The 22,915-nt window shown below is 34.3% G+C and overlaps 1 protein-coding gene and 1 long non-coding RNA gene across 2 annotated transcripts; one reads left to right on the top strand and one right to left on the bottom strand.

The window, feature by feature from the left end:
* The first annotated feature begins 1,052 nt into the window (after positions 1-1,052).
* On the top strand, positions 1,053-17,568 carry LOC139528848 (trypsin delta-like). Its single transcript, XM_071325067.1, has 7 exons — positions 1,053-1,133; positions 6,799-6,857; positions 6,946-7,100; positions 14,772-14,853; positions 15,615-15,780; positions 16,851-17,002; positions 17,396-17,568. Exons 1-7 carry the CDS (start codon positions 1,103-1,105, stop codon positions 17,537-17,539), a joined length of 789 nt encoding a protein of 262 aa, XP_071181168.1. The 5' UTR covers positions 1,053-1,102; the 3' UTR covers positions 17,540-17,568.
* Positions 17,569-20,864: 3,296 nt separating this feature from the next.
* Positions 20,865-21,432, bottom strand: LOC139528836 (uncharacterized). The gene is made up of 2 exons (XR_011665688.1): positions 21,152-21,432; positions 20,865-21,115 (listed from the first exon to the last, which is right to left on the bottom strand). It is a non-coding gene; the product is annotated as an uncharacterized lncRNA (long non-coding RNA).
* Positions 21,433-22,915: the final 1,483 nt, after the last annotated feature.

Raw genomic sequence — 22,915 nt, 5'->3', positions numbered from 1 at the left:
GGTATTCAAGGATCTTCTATTCTTAAAAGGCAGTAATTTCTTCTGTTTTTTTGTTTTTTTACTTTTGATGACTTTCTGTGTAGGCGGAACGCGAATCTAGAGTACAACATGTTTTGCCTGACATCGATGATGAGTTTATTTGCAACATTATTTGCTCGTCATAAAAACCCTTGTTAAAGCCTATGTCGTTTGCGATTAGGTTTTGATATGAAAAATGAACTTAGTCTAGTAATTTTTCTGGGTTGTGCAATACTAATGCTTTTCTTAGAATTGCAAAGATTCTTTATGTGTCAGTTTGCCCATGTCTCCGGTTAAGATTTCTCAACCCCATTTAATGCACTACCCTACAATCCTTTATAAAGTGAAGATCTCGTATTTGATAGACTGGTCTCTTGTTGAATCAAGTTTTTTGTTGAATTTCGGAATGTTATACCTTGTTAAATCCAGTCTAGATCCCTTTGTTGTCCATATATAATTTGTAACATAATACGGCATTTTTCCTTTGAGGTTTTTACGTGATAATCTGCTTAATAGTTCGGTTTTTGAAAAAAACATGGTTTAATATAAAAATTGATATGTTATTCCATTAAAAAGAATCATTACGTACTTTGCCCTTGCAACTTCATGTTGGCTTGGACTGGAGCATTTGACATCGTGTTATTACCGAAGAAGGATATCTGTTATCCAAAATATCTAATATTTGTTCATTTTATAGTTATTTAATGGTGATGTTGTAACCTTTTTGACTTGTTATATATATAATGGTATATATATAATAATATATAATATATCAAAACAGAAATGTTCAATAAAAGCAGGAGCATATGTAGCAGAGAGCCTAACTTGAAAATAGGGAGAGTTTAAAATTAAACTTGATTTGCCATTCTTTACGCTGTAATAGACCAATAATAAGTTTGAACAGACCAGAAATTTCTAAGTATGTACAATACCAGTTACGGTTTTGTAAATTTCTTACTATAATTACTTAATGGCAAATATGGGAACCAGCAGATGTTATTTTTTGTCTCAATATAAGACCAAACATAATAAAGTCTTATCATAGGCTAAATAATACACTGACCCTGGATTAGGAATATCAGAAATGAAATTCATAATATTCCTTTGTGTTGTTGGTGAGTATAAATTTGTATTTCTCCGTTTAATTGATTATTTTGGCGTTTTGTCTATAGTTTTTCACTTTAATTTGGGTTGGTTTTGATATGAACTTATTTTTGCCATTTTTCTACCCTCAGTTACCAATTACAGCCTCGTTCCTGCAAGAGTTTAGGAAAAGTATGTATTGTGGTTTGTTGCTGATTAGTTTATAGTACTTTGTCTTTTAGAAACGCGTGTCTGGCGTCCTAGACTATACGTTTGGTTTCTGAGGGTTATTAGTCAATTGATTCATACCATAATTAAACTTATCATAGATACCAGGATTGAAATTTTGTATTTGCGTCAAACACGTGTGTCGTCTACAAAAGACTCATTAGTGATGCTCGAATCACAGATGTTAAAAAGGCCAATATGAAGTTGAAGAGCATAAACCTATACATGTATAATGAGATCTGCTTATTGTTAAGTTTTGTCTAGTCCAAAAGAAAATAAATACGAAGAAAACTTATAAACCTTGTATTTAAATAAGATAAATAATACAACTGTCAATTATGGAGTTTGCCATCTCTCAGCATTCGTAGCTTGAACAACAATTCTATATACATTAATTAAAAGAGGGACGTATACATGTATGTTACTTAAAGTTCTCAATATTAGTATACATTATCTGGAACATCGTTGACTGCATGTTACTGTAACACTGATTCTGTATTTTCCCGTAACAACTACATATTTTCTATAATTCATATAAGGAACACAATTACTACAAAAACATTCTAGTTTTGTTGTATTATCCAAACGGAATTATCCCAAACTCTACCTCTAAACTACGAAAATTACTTGTAAAATAAACGATGGACATGCAGTTAAGAGTCATTTATGTATGCCAAAATGTAATACCAACAAAAAACGTTGAATTTGACCTTGTTCCAGTATAACCGGAAGTTAATATTTAAACACGAAGAAAAAAAACATCATGGTAAACGTTACAAAAGAGATGAAGCAATGTTCAAACAGAGCCTGCATATCAAATAATTATGTTCTTCCTAATTGAAGTTATTTTCTCTAGCTTTATTTCCTAGATTATTATTCCTGAGAAGATGAAATCGCTCCGTTTTTTTGGTGTCGTTCGTGTGTTTATCTTTTATTAAATGATTCGTAGATTTCTTTTGCAAAAACGTTGTGGTTACTCATCGAAGTATAAGTAACACCGATATCTAACAAAATCCTTACACTTTGAGACAATTGGTTATTTGGACGGTCCCTTTAGATAACTGAAAATACTGCTCATTGTTGATGCCCATGTAGTGACCTTTGATAATTGCTAATATTTATGTTATTTTATAATAAATACAATATTTATAGAGCGCATTATATAATAACAAAAATTACTCTAAGCGCTTCACATTTAAAAATATATAAATACAAAAATACATAAATCTCTGGTAGAGAATTCTCACATTGGCAATCATACCATATCTTCTAATTTTTATTATTACCTATAAAATATACTTACTTACTTACTTACTGCCCGGTATGCCATCGGCATGTAGGGCAGCAACAAAGGTTCTCCATTTCTGTCTGTCTTTGGCCATCTTTTCTACTGTTCCCCATGTTTTGTTCATGGTTTTCAGTTCTCCTTCTACAGTACGCCTCCATGTGTTTTTTGGTCTTCCTCGCTTACGCCTTCCTTCTGGAGTCCAATGTAATGCTGTTCTAGTGATGGAATTACTATCTCTTCTGATGACATGTCCAATCCATTTCCAACGCCTTTTCACTAATATTGTACCCATGCTATTTTGCTGACACTGGTTTAGAAGATCTTCATTAGATATTTTGTTTGGCCAGAAAATGCGCAGGATTCTTCTTAAGCTTTTGGTATGGAAAACCGACAGTTTGTTTTGATCGACCTCTGTCATCCTCCAGCATTCTGATCCATATAACAGAGTAGATAGTACACAACTCTGGTACAGTTTTAGTTTGGTCTTCTTACTATACTGGGATGATTTCCATACATTGTTAAGTGATCTAAATATATTCCTGGCTTTGTTCAATCTGTTCATTATGTCATTTCCTGCACCTCCATCGTTTCTTATTGTACTTCCTAGGTATGTAAATGTTTCTGTGATGGGGAGATCTTTTCCATCTACTAGGATAGGAGTTGGGTTATTGATGTTAAGCGTCATGACTTCAGTTTTGGTTTGGCTGATTTTAAGTCCAACTTGACTAGCAAAAGTGTTAAGGCGGTTTGTCTTCTCTTGTAAATGGTGGTGGGTATGAGATAGAAGAGCAAGATCATCAGCAAAATCAAGATCTTCTAATGTTGCTGAAAGGTTCCATCTTATTCCTCTTGGAGAATCTTCCGTTGTTTTTCTCATTACCCAGTCAATGACGACATTGAAAAGAAGGGAAGACATCACACAGCCTTGTCTAACTCCTGTTTTTACCTCAAACCAGATGTTGCTTTGCCCTACACTGCAAGTGAAATTGTTGTAGAAACTTTTAATGAGCTCAATTATTTCTTTTGGAATTCCATATGATCTGAGTATTCGCCACAAGGTCTTTCTGTTGATACTGTCAAAAGCCTTCTGAAAATCCACAAAGTTGATGTAAAGCTGCCTTTGCCATTCTGTACATTGTTCAATGATGTTGCGTAAAGCAAAGATTTGATCTATGCATCCTCTACCTTTACGGAATCCTGCTTGCTCCTCTCTTAGCTGTTTATCAACTGCATCTATTATTCTTTGGATAATAATTTTGGCCATGATCTTACTTGGGATTGACAATAGAGTTATACCTCGCCAGTTGTTGCAATCACTTAGAGCTCCTTTCTTTGCTAACTTTATTATTATGCCTTTTGTCCAATCGTCAGGTATAATTTTTCCTTTCCATATTGAAGTAAATAGAGATTGAAGAATTTCAGCTGCAAGTTCTGGGTCGACTTTGAAAAGTTCTGCATTTAGATTGTCCTGCCCTGGTGATTTCCCATTTTTTAATGCTTTTATTGCTGTTATTATTTCCTGTCTTTCTGGTAAGTTGGTATTTATTTCCAAATCTTCAAGTGCCTCAATTATAATTGCTTCTTCATCTGGAGCTGGTCTGTTGAGTACTTCTTGAAAGTGTTCTGCCCATCTGGCTTTTTGCTCGTTTTCTGTTGTCAATAGCCTTCCATTTTTGTCTTTTATATGGACATCATTATTGCTTCGAAATTTACCACAGATTTCTCTTGTTATCTTGTAAATTTTTCCCTGTTCACCCTTTTCAGCTGCTTCTTCTGCTTGTTTAGCAAGGTCTTCCATGTAAGCTCTTTTGTCTGCTCTAGCCATTCGCTTAACATTTTTGTCTAAAACTCTATAGGCTGCTTTGTGTCTCTCTTGTAGCCTTTCTGATTTTGTGTCCAGTATTTTCTTATTCATATGGCGTCTTTCTTCTATAACCTTCCAAGTACCTGGTGTTATCCATTTCTTCATCTTTTTGCCCTGCTTAAAACCAAGACAGTCCTGGCTAGTTGTTTCATATATTGTTCTTATTTGATCCCATTTTGTGTTGACTTCTGTTGTTTCTGATGGAACTATGTCAGGATTATCTGTTAAAGCTTGAAACTTATTCTTCAATTGAAGGATGAATGCATTCTTTACTTTATGATCTTGTAGTTTTTCAATATCATAACGTGTAGGAACAAGTGTTTTACGTCCTGTACTTCTCAATTTCATTTTAATATTTGCAGTAACAAGGTGATGGTCACTGCCAACATCTGCTCCCCTCTTAACTTTGACATCTAGTAATGAACGTCTCCATGTACCATTTATCATAAGGTGGTCGATCTGGTTCTTATCCCTTCCATTTGGAGAACACCATGTTAACTTATGAATATCTTGATGTGGAAAGAGTGTTCCTCCTACAACCAGGTTGTATGCTGCACACAATTCTACTAATCTTTCTCCATTATCATTTATAGTACCACATCCATGTTCACCTATTATTCTGTCCATATCAGTGTTGTTGTTTCCCACTTTGGCATTCAAATCACCCATCACCACTAGAAGATCATGACGTGGTACTAATCTCACTTCTGCTTGAAGTTGCTCGTAAAAGGTGTCTTTTGCAGCTTCATCACTGTCATTTGTTGGTGCATAGCATTGTATAAGGGTCATGTTGGTGTGTACTCCTTTCAATTTTGCTGTTATCAGTCTACTATTAACAGGTTTCCATTCAATAAGTACCTTCTCAGTGCCTTTCTTGAGAATGATGGCTACTCCTTCAAAATGATGGTTGTCTTCTCTGCCTGAGTAAAGAACTGTTTCACCTGTGTCAGTTTTCATTTTACCAGAACCTGTCCATCTGCATTCACTGACTCCCAAAATGTGCAAGTTATATCGCCTCATTTCTGATGTGACCTGTGCGAGTTTTCCAGTTTCATACATAGTACGTACATTCCAGAATCCTATTCTGGTTTTTGCTTTAGCGCTCAGCACTTCATTCCTGCCAGTAGCTTCCTTGCGGCTTTCACCACTGGCAATCATACTATTTACTTGAAGGCCTATTCGTAAAGCGGTTGTGTTTGATTCCTTTGTTGCTGTTTCCGTAACTTTAATCTTTTTATAGGATAGGGTTGTTGGCCCTATGCCAAACCCCCTGCTTGGAGGGCCAGGGATTTTTCGTCGAGGTTTCCTTCCTTTAGATAAATTGCCTACCAAGGCTGACGAACCATTATCTGCCCGTTTTTATTTTGGAGTTTCTTTCTCCTAGATAAATTACCTTCCTGGGTTAACGATTTTCATCTAACCGGCTATTTACCCATAGTTGGGGCAAGGTTAATGAGAGTAAGGGCGTGTCCACACGTCGGTGGGCCTACACTCTGCATCTTTAGGGCCCTTGCTGCTCCAAGATCCTCTACAGTAAAGCCTGAGATGCTAGACCCCAGTTACCATGTGCTGTCGCGGGGAGGCACTGTAGAAGTCTTGACAGTGTAGAGGCTATGTACTGGCAGGAGAGGCTTACTCACTCGGCTCTCTCTTCGCTTACATATGTAGGCTAGCCAGCGGCAGCTGCTTTTTATAAAAAAAACAGCCACACTAGACGCGTACTACTGCCCTGTGGAACAACCACCAGCACACGAAGTTAATTGAAGTTATTTTCTCTAGCTTTATTTCCTAGATTATTATTCCTGAGAAGATGAAATCGCTCCGTTTTTTTTGGTGTCGTTCGTGTGTTTATCTTTTATTAAATGATTCGTAGATTTCTTTTGCAAAAACGTTGTGGTTACTCATCGAAGTATAAGTAACACCGATATCTAACAAAATCCTTACACTTTGAGACAATTGGTTATTTGGACGGTCCCTTTAGATAACTGAAAATACTGCTCATTGTTGATGCCCATGTAGTGACCTTTGATAATTGCTAATATTTATGTTATTTTATAATAAATACAATATTTATAGAGCGCATTATATAATAACAAAAATTACTCTAAGCGCTTCACATTTAAAAATATATAAATACAAAAATACATAAATCTCTGGTAGAGAATTCTCACATTGGCAATCATACCATATCTTCTAATTTTTATTATTACCTATAAAATATACACTATGCATGTATTGATAAACACTTCACATGTAAGAAAATATTTATATAAGTAATAATAAGTAATACATTTTATAACATTTCTTTAAATTATAGTTACTACATATGGAGGAGTCGTGATTCCAAAAGAGGAAGAGCTGTCAAATCAAGCCAAGGTAATTAAAACATACAGCTTATCACGATTATCATTAATAGGTATTTATAGTTAATCTTTGACTGATCCACATGTATTGTTAATTATAGAGGATTGTTGGTGGCAGTGATACAACTATTGGAAAACACCCTTGGCAAATATCTCTCCAAAGAGGAACCGGAAGTTCATGGAGTCATAGTTGTGGAGGATCTATCATTGATGAAAAATGGGTTGTAACTGCCGCGCATTGTGTTGAAGGAAGTTCGTAAGTAATCATATAAAAGTTTACAAAGTGATAGGCAATGATTTTAATTTTGTGATTATCTTATATGTACTTGAGAGCATGATACCATGTGAAGGTTGGTTTAATCTTCATCATTAATGATATGACTTAAATTTTGTCATTATGCATCTTGTTTAATGGAAGAACGTTTCAGCACCTGCTATTTGATTTTTATGTCAGTTGAAAGAGTACTCCAAAGCTCGCTTATATAATGTTGTTTTCTTTGTCCAATGGTTTATATGCTTAGAAAAGCTGTTTAATTTAAAAAGTGTAAAAAAAATATTTTCCTAATAGTATGTATTTGTTGAAACATTCCATCGACAGTGGTGATCCGCTTTCAATCTACACCACTGTTTTGACCTAATACTAAATAGTATTTCAAGTGATTTGTAATCTTGAATTTGATTTGAACTGAATTATTTCATGTCTTATCTATGTATGTGTCTTTGACTTTAATGTTTACAATCAGGGAATACCCTATAATATCTGAAAGTTTAGATTATATAAACTTTATTCAAAAGACCATCACTGTTCCTAGAGTTTCTAGTGGAGGATTCAGGATGGTGGGGGTATCCAGTGATGGAAACACCCTTTTTTGACGATCTGTGCATTTAAATGGGGACATGTGATGGGAACCCCCCTATTTTCTCCTTGGTTGAGGTACTCGTTTTAAAAAGGCTGCATCCGTACTATTTGTAATCTAAACAGTAAAACACCTTTAAGTCTGTTGCACAAAAACAACAATTACTTTATATGTTTTAATGAGTACAATGTATCAAATCGTTGTCTTTTTTTTTCTTTTTAGTTAGTTTAACTGTCTGTATTTTTTTTTTTTTTGACTGGTGAATTTGTTTTTGTCTCATTGATTACTTCTGTATCTCCTTTTTTTTAAATGGACACTGAAAATGGCATTCAACGTAACTTCATTTAAAAACTTTTGACAACTGACGTTAATGTCTTAAATTGGCAAAAATAAAAATAAGTTAGCAAATTTCTTGTGATGCCTATGTTGAATGTATGCATACAGTATTTGCCATTATACGTTTATCAAGACAACATTCCAGCAATCCATCCTTAATTCTAATATTTTTTTTATGAAATCAACAAAACAAACTAAATGCCAAATTTTATAATGAACGGCGTTCCGATAAGGTATTAAAGTTTTTCTTTACTTGAGTATCATACTTTATGTTATATTTAATGCATGAACTAGTATCTAACTTGCAATGACGGATTTTTCATATTTGAGTTATTATATTTAGTTGAAATGTAAGCCGGTAAAGAGGCGACAATTCAATGTGCAAGTCTTATCACGTTCACGAAGTATGCCTATTTGGTTATTTCCCACACATACATTTGTATGTCAATATGAGTTAACTACAATGTATAAATAAACTGTTCAACATGCGGGGAATAAAGATAGCTATAAAACCAGGCTAACCCTACATTTTATTCAGATATGCCTGTACGAAGTCAGGAATATGACACTTTTTTCCATTCGTTCCGTTGATTGGTTTATTCGAGCATTAACTTTTTTTTCAGGTCCTGTAGACCCTTCTTTTACTTTGAAAAAGATATTTTGTCAATAATGTTTGGCTAAAAATAAGAACTTTCCAGAAGTTGGAAAGACACTTGTTTTTTTTTTGCTTTGACCACTAGATGTTCTTTGCCTTTTGTTACGTTGGGTTGCTGTAGTCTTTTTATGACCTCAGAGTATAGCATTATGTTTATTCCACAGGCCCTTGGCTCAGAAATTTGTTTCCTATATATACCTTAATATAACACTTATATATATATAATGTTATATTAAGGTATATAGGATTTTTTTTTCTGAGACAAGTGCCCGTGGATTATTCTTGGAAACTTCAATCTACAAGTAAATTTAATGTTTGACTATTTGAGATGAATATTTAAACGCATTAGCAAAAAAATAAAAAAAGTCGATGCGTATTATAGGGATAGTGTTAAAATGAAAGGCTTTTTGTTCATCATAAAATCACTTGCCACAACATGTATTCTTAGATGGGACCGTATATGTCCTAGATGCAATTACTCAACCTGGTTGATTTTGAAGATATCAACTTAATTATGTTGGTCTTTCGTGAAAGGATACACAAGAAATAAAAAAAAAAAAGTATACAGCTTGTGCTGTTGAAAAAAAACGAACTGAAATGGGTTTGTTTGAAATTTACTTTTAAAGGTCAGGTATAACTAAATTTCTTTCGACGTAAATGTGGAATATTTCGCATTAGAATAAAAGTCATATTTTCTTTGATTTATGAAATTATTTTCATCCATTATACAGGTCGGGACCACTACCTTATATGGAAATGCATAAATTAGCACACTTATGTTCTCGCACATGTAATTGTTTATTTTCATGTGACGCAATTTATTTTTACCTAGGTTTTTGACCAATCCACTAAATGAGTCACAATGCATGATGGACTACTACGTGTTTACAATCAACCAAGAACACGTGTTATTTACTGAAATACAACACATTTTTTCGTGCAATGCGGGATTCACAATTTCGCTTAGTTTTTCATTTTGTGTATCCTCATTTATAGTTCGTGATAAAGTATTACTTCCATGCTCAGATTAACGAAGAGTTGTTTCTATGCGAAGAAAAAAAGGGTTTGAATTACCCGATATATATTTGTTTTCAAGGTAGTGAAGTCAGCAACTGTAGTTTCAGTTTGTTTTCGTTTTTTAACGGGTTCGGACATTTTCCAAACTGAATAAAATCATTACAGCTGATTTCTTATGCCTGCAAAGTAAAATTTTGGTTGGCTTGCTGGCTTTGTTTGAATAGTTGTTTATACAAGCTTTGAAACAATATATATATAGGCATACTTTAACTTGTATATTTTATATTTTGTGTACAATATACAAACAAATAGCAAGCTAACCAAAGTTTTGCTCTACATGCATTAGGAAATAAGCTGTAATGATGTTATCCATATGTATGTGCGACAAGGTGGAAAATTTGATATGTTTTGTGAAAATTACAGCGTTGGATCTAATATAAAAAAGAAGATGTGGTATGATTGCCAATGAAACAACTGTCCACAAGAGACCAAAATGACACAAAAGTTAACATTTATAGGTCACCGTACGGCCTTCACCAATGAGCAAAGCCAATACCACATAGTCAGCTATATTAAAAGGCCCCGATATGCCAATTTAAACAATTCAAACGAGAAAACTAACTGCCTTAATTATATAAAAAAAAATTGAACGAAAAACAAATATGTAACACATAAACAAACGACAACCACTGAAATACAGGCTCCTATAGAAACCTATATATTTTTTTGTCTGGATTGTTTTTCACACGTAATTTTTGGGTCATTTATAGCTTACTTTTCAGCATTGAACCTATGACTGGTTACTTAACTAGATTATGTCTTTGTTGGAAAGATGTCTCATTTGGCACTCATATCTCATCTTCTTATTTCTATATACAAATATAAAAAAGAAGATGTGGTATGATTGCCAATGAGAAAACTATCCAGAAAAGACCAAAATGACACAGACATTAACAACTATAGTTCACCGTACGGCCTTCAACAATGAGCAAAGCCCATACCGCATAGTCAGCTATAATAGGCCCCGATAAGACAATGTAAAACAATTCAAACGAGAAAACTAACGACCTTATTTATGTAAAATAATTGAACGAAAAACAAATATGTAACACATAAACAAACGACAACCACTGAATTACAGGCTCCTAACTTGGGACAGGCACATACATAAATAATGTGGCGGGGTTAAACATGTAAGCGGGATCCCAACCCTTCCCCTAACCTGGGACAGTGGTATAACAGTAAAACATAAGAACGAACTATAAAAATCCGTTGAAAAAGGCTTAACTCATTAAATGTACAAAAATACAAGTAGACGTGACCGGGTCCTTATACATCCCGACACAAAAAGACGCAATGAACAGAATATTGGAGATGTATTTAGCTATATACCGTACCCGCTCAGTGGCGGATCCAGGGGAGGGTCCTAGGGATGGAACCCCCCTTTTTTTTGGCGATCAATGCATTTGGATGGGGACATGTAGTTGGAACCCACCCCCCTTTTGTTCAGGGTTAGGACCCCCCTTTTTAAAATGGCTGGATCCGCCCCTGCCGCTTTCATAACACTTATTTTTAGCATACTGAATATTATGATGTTCTTGCTTTTAGTTTGGGTCCTGATAAAATTTTACACATCCAGTACAGAAAGAAGTGTTTCAATGAAAGTTTTCGTGTTTTTCTAGGCAGATTGAAATGATTTTGGAATGACATTATACAGGTGTAAAAAAGCTCAACAAATTCCATAGTGGACAGTGGTCATTTCATCTGAAATTTCACTGTTTCAGGTCGTAAAATTATTGCACAGGTACAATGGAAAACAACCTGTTCAACAACTTTAACAAGGCGAAAAAGAAAGTCGAATAGTGAAGCCCGTAAGCAATACTTTTTTAATCTGAGCATGCAAATTGAAGATTACGTTATATATTTTACAATAATCACATTCGCAGAACAAAAAAATATATTTTGAGAATCCCAGACACATTATTAGTTGACAGTTTTCCCACTCATTCCACGTGTTTTCAGTTTGTAGTAAACTCGTAGTAGCCCACAATGCATTGTAGCTCATTGCGTCGATTGGTCAGTTTTTCAAGGCCGTATTGGCCTGGTGTTTGGGAAATTACCATGCAAATATATTCTGACGTAAAGAAATCTAGAGGAAGTACACCACTAATTCATGGTCCCATTGCTTTCTATGTTAAATTCCTCCATTTCAAGCAGGCACACCTCTTTCGTTTTAAGTTCAAATAAAGTGGCAATCATTGCATTTCAAAGCAACACTTTATGGTGTTTTGTACTGAAAAATTCAACATACCTTTAATTGCATATAAGAAAGAACTGGTTCCTGGAACTTCGGATGTACCAAAACAGGTACTTCAGATCTGACAAACAGACTAAATGTACCCTCTTTTTAGAATTTGGTGCAGTTTTTTTAATATTCAAATTTTTAAGTCTAAAAGTGTTCTACAATGATCACCAGTCCTTCAGCTTTCACATGATGCCAAAAGTACCTAAATATTCTATACATTTTGAAAGTTACACTCATGCGTAGGAACTATTTTGTGTTAAATATGTACTACTTTCTGGTATGTGCTTTCTGGCCGGGCCCGAATTAGTGGTGTTACACCTAGAGTTCTCGACCTGTTATATAATGGTACGGAATCGTAACTAACTTGGCTGCGGTGCGAACACGTGATATCTACATGTGTTTGTATAAAGAATACTGCTAAGTAAATTCTTCACCTAATAAACGAGCTTATTTTCCAGTGGCACATATTTATGTTTTATTCTAAGGTTTCACTGCTTTTCCTTTTTTGTAATTGATTTGGTGCTGTAATTGTGTTAATTCAAGGTTCATTGGCGGTCGAATCACCATCTCAGTAATAAAACGTATACTTTAAAATATAATTCTGGTATATATGGCTTAAATATGCAAATAGACTTCTATCCCAAATCTAAAGTTAATGTTGACTCTAAAAAGAAGTAGTAGCAACACATAACTCGTTGCTTTTAAATATGTATGTATAACCAGGAAGATTTGGACAATTGGGACCTAGAAATAAATTAAGATCAGACATTATATTTTAAGTGCTAAAGTGACAATTTGTTAATCCGTCTATCTAACCTTTTATATTTCTTTGTGTTTAATTAATTCTATTGTTAAATATATGTTTGTCTTGATGGAAATCACTCTGACCATGACAAGTTAATCCGTTGGACACTAATCCTTTTCTATAGATACTGTTTTTTATATATGCTTGTGTATGTCATTTTGTAGGGAGTTTAGGTCTTAGGTCTGGTACTGTCCGGACCTTGCTAATAAAGTTTAAAGTATTGGTATTCCGTTTTTGAATTACTATAACACGGAAAACGACCGGTTATATATTGGTTGAGGTACCCGCGGCACGATCTTGAGCTAGTTTCCCCAAACTAGTAAATGGATACCTTCAGAAACAACACTATGGAAGGAACCTGGAATTACCAGCCTTGCAGAAATGGACATCCGTTTCCGATTACAAAAGAAGATACCTGTTTGGACTTTCTGTGTAAATATTGCGGTAAGACATTGAACGTTTTCACATACCATCGATGTTATGCAGCTAACGCTCATTGTTACAAATGCAGACACCATGGACATTTTGCCCGTATGTGTAGTTTTCACGCTAAGTCATGTGAAAACCCAAAACCAAAGAAGAAGTCAAAATCTAAAATGCAAAGAGACAGCGACCGCATGAGAACATTTATTGAGAAGAAACAAATGTCTCAATTTCCGTTTCAAGGACTCGAGGACAAGGAACTCTCCGTTTTTACGTGCTCCATACAAGACGAATCTGCTAAACAGAACCTAAAGAAGTTAAAAGTTTCTCACAGTAACTCGTTGAAAGAAATAGCTGTACTCAAAAGTGAAAATTCAAAATTGGATACCGTAAGAAAAGAAAATGTTATTTTAAAGAACAGTTTGGACAAAGTAAATTTGGAACGTTTAGAACATGGCCGGATAATTCAAACGATAGAACATGAGTTAGCCGAACATAGAAGTAGAACTGAGCATTTGGAAAGAGTAGTAGTTCAACTGGAAGAGGAAAACCTAAATTTAACCAACTCCAGACAACGCTTAACAATGGAGTTTGAAAATACTGACATGCACTACAATCGCATCTTAAATGATATGGAAGACGAAGTTCAGAGTCTGAGGGAAGAGAACGTAAACAGTAGACACGAGATTCAACATCTAGATATAAAACATTCAAACCGAGGTGTGCGTTCGACCCTTGCAATTTGCTCGCGTGGCAATTCGCAGCAACATCATCGGCGTGGAGGAAGATACCCACGACGATAACAAAATTCATTCGGCAAACTCGGAGACCGAGTTTAGGTGGAGTAGTGGCGAATATAACCAGGAAGATTTGGACAATTGGGACCTAGAAATAAATTAAGATCAGACATTATATTTTAAGTGCTAAAGTGACAATTTGTTAATCCGTCTATCTAACCTTTTATATTTCTTTGTGTTTAATTAATTCTATTGTTAAATATATGTTTGTCTTGATGGAAATCACTCTGACCATGACAAGTTAATCCGTTGGACACTAATCCTTTTCTATAGATACTGTTTTTTATATATGCTTGTGTATGTCATTTTGTAGGGAGTTTAGGTCTTAGGTCTGGTACTGTCCGGACCTTGCTAATAAAGTTTAAAGTATTGGTATTCCGTTTTTGAATTACTATAACACGGAAAACGACCGGTTATATATGCAACTGGTTTACATGCGAGACGTTGTGACCGTTATCATTATGAATCTGGACCTATTTATAATTAGTGCCTTATTGTTTTAAAGACTGACTGCAATGACTTACATCATTGACAAAGTATGTTAAGACTTCAGAATCATTATAGTTTTTAATTTTAAGACTTCAGATTCATTATAGTTTTTAATAAGCAAAATGAAAAATACTTCCGGAAAGTGTTTTTTTATTGTTCCCGGAGACGGAAAATATTCCAATGTTTTTGTGTACTGTATTCTTGCAATGTGTTCCATATAGAGATTGAGCTTTTTACTTTCAGGGTTAGCTCATTGCGAATAGCTGCTGGCTCAACAATATGGAGTGAAGATGTTCAAACAAGACCTTTGAAAGATTTCACCATGGTAACTAAGATATCGTCTTATAAAATGTCTTATTTAAAATGACTAGATCTGATAACCTAGTAGCTAAAATAACTGTTGCAAGGTCCTGATTAAAATATAAAGTTGGAGATTTTTGATAAAATAAGTGGTATACTAAAATGCAACTTGCAATAAAATAGGGATAAAAAACAAACAAAGAACGTATACACAAATACACAAACATCACTTGTATTGCTGTACTTCACGCTTTAATTTCAAACTACAGTAACTAACAATATGTGGACAAATCCCATATCCCTTGCATTTGTGTATATACTTATTCTGTCTATAAGAGGCATACATATAGAGACCTTTTAATAAATATATTAAATAAATATCGCATGGCCTCATCGCAAAATAGAAAGAATTGATAAACACGTGTTGATTGGCCTTAATTAGAATCTGACGGAGGTGTAAGTTTATTAAAAAAATAATTCAATTGTTCAAATGGATCACATATAGTAACTGCTAGTGAAAAAAATAACTCAATTGGCTGCATTTACATTCAATTGCGATTTGAAAAACAGGTTTTCCTTTAAAAATCGTGTGTATGGATCATTAAATTTGACAATGTATTCTATTTTTTAAATATCAACATGACATTTTATATTAGCATCCTGATTATGATGGCTCAGCAAGTGGTTATCCGAATGACATTGCTGTAATGGAGCTAGAATCACCATTAGCATTAAATTTGACAATGTATTCTATTTTTTAAATATCAACATGACATTTTATATTAGCATCCTGATTATGATGGCTCAGCAAGTGGTTATCCGAATGACATTGCTGTAATGGAGCTAGAATCACCATTAGAATTCAATGAAAATGTCGAAAAGGTTGACATGGCGGACGAAGAGGGTGATTTTGCGGGTGTGGAATGCGTTATATCTGGATGGGGACAAACAGGTGTGTCTCTCTTTCTCTCTAACGCCACAAACATACATTTATGTAGTTCATGTTTTAAAGATGTATATTGAATTGTTTATCAAGCAAACGGATCAACTGGCCGATTGCTTTTAAAAATTTTAATGACCAACCAGTCCAAAATAAATACCACAGAAACTTGTGAAATCATATATTTTTTTATCATAATACTTATTAAACAGTAACTGACATAAGAATATAGACCCAAGATACCTCTCATAGTCTTCGAAATGAGAATAAGCTCTGGTTTCAACTGATATTCAAAAATTGACCGGTGCATATGGTATGATGCATGTATATACTACTAGTATTCATGGATGAAAAGGTTACGGTAATCAGTGTTGAAATTATCAGGTTTGTTGTGAATCATAAATGTTTAAATTTGTCAAATGTGCGTTAATTTCATAAAATCGACATATGAAGAAGATCTGAAGAATTCCTGATTTATACTACATTTTAAGGTCACATGTGAACAATGGGTTGTTAAAACACAATTAAAGAAGGTAGTCACTAATAAAATAAAGCATTTGTCCACATGATTTTTCGTTGTAGCATGAGTGCAATAAGTCGGATAGGTTAGATGCACAATTATAGAATCAACCAATCGAGTTCAACAAATATATCTTGAATTGCAAAAAAATATATTGAAGGGAGTATCCACCACTTAAATTAGTTATTGTATCCTAGACCTATAAAAAGACAGGAGTATTTTTAAAGATAGACTGTTATCTGTCTTACTTATTCCAAAAGACGAAGCAGTCAAGGTTGACTATAAAATTGAGAATGGAAATGGGGAATGTGCCAAAGAGACAACAACCCGTCCATAGAAAAAAAAAACAAACAAAAAACAAAACAAAAAACAACAGCATATGTCTGCTTAGAATAACTGAATGTATAAAGGAAGGCAGCTTATCGTAGTACAGTCTTCTGCAAATTTTGTAACACTAGAACAACTGTTACTTCATAAATCTACTAGTTAGAAAGTTTAACATAAACTGCTGTGGTTTTTTTTTTTAAATATTGAAAATGTAAACATTTTGTTTCCGTTATAGGAAGCGGGAGTATACCAGAAACTCTCCAAGACGTTAGCATGACTGTTTTGTCTAATTCCGATTGCTCAAACATCTGGACTGGTTCCATAAATGATGGTCATATATGTATAGGAAGTGACACTGATATATCAGATGGCAGATCTGCCTGCTTCGTAAGTGTTTGTCATTGTTGGTAATTTGGTATAGTCATTGACTTACCTTTTAAGATGTTTTTTTGTTGTTGAAAAAATCAAAGTTTAGTTTTTGAGAAAATGTAATCATACCAACCTTGATTATACGATAGGTGAATAACTATAAAATGTATTACTTGGTACACACTCGGTACTATTTGCTTTTGTCTTGTAACTCATAAAGTTTCTGCGTATTTATACATCACGGGCCTTTACATGTGTACATGTCTGTGTCTGACTGTTCCTGCTTGGGAGAACCAAAAAAAGCTTGACTGAATTGTTAAGAAAATTTTATCACAATTTATTGCATAATCTAAGGATTTGCTCTTGTATGGAGAATTTTATGGTTGTTGTTTTAATATAGCTATATTCCAGGGAGACAGTGGAGGTCCTATGATTTGCCAGTCTAAACTTGCTGGAGCGACGTCATGGGGAAGCGGATCCTGCTCCGGTAAACCTACCGTATACACGAGAGTTTCTCAGTTCCGAAAGTGGATACGGGACCAGACAGGAATTTAATTGTTTTATAATAAAATATTTTAATATTATGTGGATATTGTTATTTTTGAAGGCAGTTCCAGCACTTCAAGCTGATTAGTTCATGATATGATCTTGATATTGTTCTTTAATGTTGACTCTGAATTCTGTTAATATCATGTCCGCTCAGGTGAACAGCCTTTTGATATAGCCAAAGAGACATCTACCCACCAGAGTTTACAAGAAGTAGATGCAGTCAATTACAAGCAACCGTACGGCCTTCAACAATGAAAAATAATGTAAAGTTGGCTATAAAATGCCTGGATATGAAACATATGAAACAATTCAATTGAGAAAAATAACGGCCTAGCGTAAACCACATACCGTTAAATGATGGTCATATATGTATAGGAAGTGACACTGATATATCAGATGGCAGATCTGCCTGCTTCGTAAGTGTTTGTTATTGATGATGATTTATTGAATATCTCTTTTAGATGTTATTAGAAAAGTAGTTATCAACATAACTAAACAAATTTACAAAAAACAAATTTGACGGACATGAACAAATGAGAGTCACTGAACTGAACTGCAAGCTGATTCGTTATTTTATGCAGTTTGTTCGAAGCAGATTATCTATGTTAACTTCATAGTCAACAGCTATGATTTGCACTTGTTTATGCCCCCCGCCGTAGTGGAGGGGGCATTAAGTGTTACCCGTGTTTGTCCTTCCCGTACGTCTCTTATGCGTCTGTCCTGTACGCCCCCAAAAATTGGTTTGCGTTCTTTTACTTTAGTTTGCTTCAATCAAATATTACAAAATGTATACTAAACTTTTCTTGTCGTATCTCAAATAACCGCCCAAAACGTTCCTTGTATACAACATTACAAACAATCGGTATGCGTAGAAGAGAAACCGAACGACACAATTCGACAAACCACAATACTTTACAGATTACCAAGTGTCGATAGAATATGTTAAACCTTGAATTATTCCTGATTCTAAGACTAGAAAAGTTTTTAGTGTATAGGTTTACCCTTCATTTACTGCGAAAAAAATTGATAACTATAGTGCTTTATCGGACCACAGATAAATTATCACGTTGTGATTGGTTAAACGCCGTCACGTGGTGACCCCCAATGAGACTGTAGGGGGTTAGTAAGTTTCATAGGGGGTTCATGACGCATTACTGGTGACTTCATCAGTATTGCTGTTGTTGTGTTTCATTGTTTATTTTTCAACAAAACGCAGCCGAAAAAGTCCAGCGTCCGATAAATTCGTTATACGGTTAACTACTGACCCCCTACGGATCCATAGAGGGTGAATAAAATTCATAGGGGATTCGGCCTCCGGCCTCACCCCCTATGGATTTTACTAACCCTCTATGGATCCGTACGGGGTCAATAGCGAACCATATAACTTATATTAGTCGGTCTATTTCTTGTAAAGAAATATACAGAAATACACATCATTATTACTTTATTCTCACTTACCTCTTATCATAGGAAACAATTAAGTGTATATTTTTAATGAAATCTATGCTAATGGAATTTGTAATTCAAAAGCAGTCTGAACACTTTCTAAAAATCTAACCTGTAAAAAAGTAATTTTGTAGATATTTAAGATCTGTTTATCTTATGCATGTTTTCCAAATAAATATAGAAAACACGAAAACTATCTACTAGTAATACAAATGAATATTGGGTTTAAGAATTGAAATTGGTTTCATATTTTAAATATTTCCCGATTTTTGGAAATAGTTGTATAAATGATTCATTTATGAAAGATCTACCTTCAAAAATCTAATTTTTAAATGAGCATTTCTAATCTTGATTTAGGTTTGGATTATCTCTCTTTAGCTGCCGTGCAGTAGGTGTGACAGCTAGAGATAAAGGATACTACAGATACAGTTAAGTCGGCCTCATATCTTGACTTACATCTAGAAATTGACAATGAGGGTCGGTTGAAAACAAAACTTTACGACAAAAGAGATGATTTCAGCTTTCCAATTGTGAACTTTCTATTTCTAAGCAGCAACATTCCAGCAGCACCTGCATACGGGGTATATATCTCCCAATTGATACGATATTCCCGTGCGTGCATTTCCTATCATGATTTTCTTGATAGAGGGTTGCTGCTCACAAGGAAGCTATTAAACCAAGAGTTCCAAATGGTGAAGTTGAAATCATCCCTTCGTAAATTTTACGGACGCCATCACGAGTTGGTTGACCGTTATGGAATAACCGTATCACAAATGATATCGGATATGTTCCTTACGTCGTAACTACAATCCCCTTCCCTTGCCTGAATGTGACCTACCGAATAAGACTATTTACCGGAATTGTTATCACATAAGCAACACGACGGGTGCCGCATGTGGAGCAGGATCTGCTTACCCTTCCTAAGTACCTGAGATCACCCCTAGTTTTTTGGTGGGGTTCGTGGTGTTTATTCTTTAGTTTTCTATGTTGTGTCGTGTGTGCTGTTGTTTGTTTGTCGTTTTCATTTTTAGCCATGGCGTTGTCAGTTTGTTTTAGATTTATGAGTTTGACTGTCCCTTTGGTATCTTTCGTCCCTCTTTCATTGCTTGTGTGCATATGAAAAATAACAAAGATGTGTGTGATATGATTGCCCTATTAGACAGCTATCCAACAAAGACTAAATGTCCGAGGACAGTGGTATTGACAAAGATAGCGTTAATAACTGAGCCGAAGGCGATAAAATAAAGAACGATAATTGGAGGTTATTTCCGCTGTGCAGTCAATATTACTGTCATACAGGCAGTCCATGCAGGTATTACGATAATTACCAGTTTTTCAATAACTATGATATTTATTTCATTGAGGGACCATGTTTTAAAAAAATAAAATTGTTCAAAGCCATCTTGAGTTATTGTACGAGTTATATAGGAAAGAGTGAAGACCAGTCGTAGTGATAACTATAAGTCATTGCCATTCATTTAAGTGCATTTTTACAGTCTATGAATACAAAATAAAGTTTTCTATGATTTTATTATTAACGAAAACATGGTAAACAATTCAACAACTGCAATATGAAATTGAAAACAGGAACCTGTTTTATTATAGGGACAGCTCTCCTAACAGCGAAACCACGACCGACCGGTCATTTACATGTAATCGTCCGTTAACGACTTGTTTTCTGGTCCGTATTTTTCTGTTAATGACCGATAGAAATTATTACTGGAGAATAAAGAATGTCATGTGGCCCCTTGTTATCCAATAAGAGAAGCTAATTCTGAACCGATATGAAATAAAAAATGTTAAAACAATTGAAATGAGGAAAACTAACGGCCTGATTTATGTATTATAAGTAATTTTGGGGCCCTTTATAGCTTGTTAGATAAGATAAGATAAGAAATTTTATTTCAAGTCGGGTTACATTAAATACAAACATAAGCTCTGTAGAGCTTTTTGCCGACATTAATAACAATAACAACACACATATTAAGATACATAAAACACACATATGAGACATACAAATTATGATAGCTATATTGCAAGTAAAAAGTTCATAAATAAAAAGCATAGCACATGCAAGCAAAGCACTAAAACTGAAACATAAGCACATGCAAAGCAGAATGAAATAAATAAAGCAAACTAATTTCTATAAGCTACATGGAACAAACATTTAACACAAAATAAAATAAAGGTATTAAGATCTGCAGGAGCCACACCTGCATGAGTTGCCATTCCAGTTGTTGATCATACTTTTAAACTGGTTTAGGTTTGTCTGTGCACGGATCGTGTCAGGCAACTCATTCCATAGTGTAGCTCCAGCATATCTTAATGAATGAAGGCCAAAATGTGTGGTTCTCACCTGTGGAATTTCAACAGTTTGTTGTTTTCTAAAAGTATAAGATACATTTTTAAAATTAATGATATCATGGAGATACACCGGTGATTCTTTATGTAATATTTTAAAAGGTTTCTATTGCCATCATTCTTAGGCGTCTTATTTTTAAAGAAGGTAAACCAGATTTTAACAACAGAGTTTCATAATCACTATCAAAATCTTCATATATGAACCTCAAGGCACGTTCTTGTATTTTTTCCATCTTTTTAGTATTACCCTCCCCACAAAAATGACAAACCACAGGACAATAATTGAAATTAGACATGATATATGAATGATAAATAGTTAACCTTCCCAATTTAGATAGATGTTTTCCAATTCTTTTAAGAACATTTAACTGCCTTGATGCTTTTTTACAAATATCAGAGATATGAGTTTTAAACTTGAGTTGATAATCTATTGTCACCCCCAGGAGCTTTACCTCAGTGTCACATAAAATTTCATTCCCATCCAAATTGAATTTAATATTCCCACTTTTTGATTTATTCCCAACAGCAATAGCCTGAAATTTATCTGGATTAGCTTTCATTTTGTTATTAGCAAACCAATCAATTAAAACAGCACTTTCCTTTTCCAAAGATTTAACTAATCCATTTAGGTCTGGTCCTGAGTGTGACAATGTATTATCGTCTGCATAATTATACAGTTCATTTTCTTTCACAAAATTGAAAATGTCGTTTAGAAAAATATTAAAAAGCACAGGACCCAAAATCGAGCCCTGCGGTACACCTTTATAGATATTTTGCCAGGTACTAAAATATGCACCGACTTTTACACACTGTTTCCTATTTGATAAATAATTATCAATTAAATTAAGTGCCTCATTTGACAGGCCATATGCCTTCAATTTTAAAAGAAGTAAATTATGGGGTAAGCAGTCAAAGGCCTTAGAAAGGTCCATTAGCACAGCAGCCACATATAAATTTTGATCGACTGCTTTTTTCCAGTCCTCAATGACTTTTAGTAAGGCGGTGTTACAGCCATAGCCAGGTCTAAAAGCTGACAAGGAAGGATGAAATATTTTACTAAAATATTCTATTAGCTGCTGATATATGGCCCTTTCAAAGAACTTTGACACCACCAGGTCTGTAGTTTCCTGCCTCTAACTGACTATTCTTTTTATGCAGTGGAACTACCTGTGCTTCCTTAAGATCGTCAGGAAACTCTGAACTCTTAATAGACATATTTATAAGTTGAGTAATAGGTTTAACAATTACTGGTTTGGCTATTTTCAAGATTTTTACTGATACCCCATCAAAGCCAGTAGCTTTGTTTACATTGATCTTATTAATTTGTTTTTCAACAAAGTCATCTTTAATTTCTATAAAAGATAAACTACCATCAACATTACAATTTTCCCTTATTGATTTTATGCTTGGATGATTATCATCTACCTCACAATTATCATTGCCGATATCTTTGGCTACATTTACAAAGTAGTTATTAAAAATTTCTGCAACATTTGATTGGTCATTAATTATTTCATCGTTGTTACATAAAACAATATTGTTATCAAAATGACTACCCTTGTTTGTTAAAAAAGG

The sequence above is a fragment of the Mytilus edulis genome, chromosome 6 (assembly GCF_963676685.1).
Source record: "Mytilus edulis chromosome 6, xbMytEdul2.2, whole genome shotgun sequence".
NCBI classification, from domain to species: Eukaryota; Metazoa; Mollusca; class Bivalvia; order Mytilida; family Mytilidae; genus Mytilus; species Mytilus edulis.
This window is presented reverse-complemented; position numbering and strand designations above follow the sequence as displayed.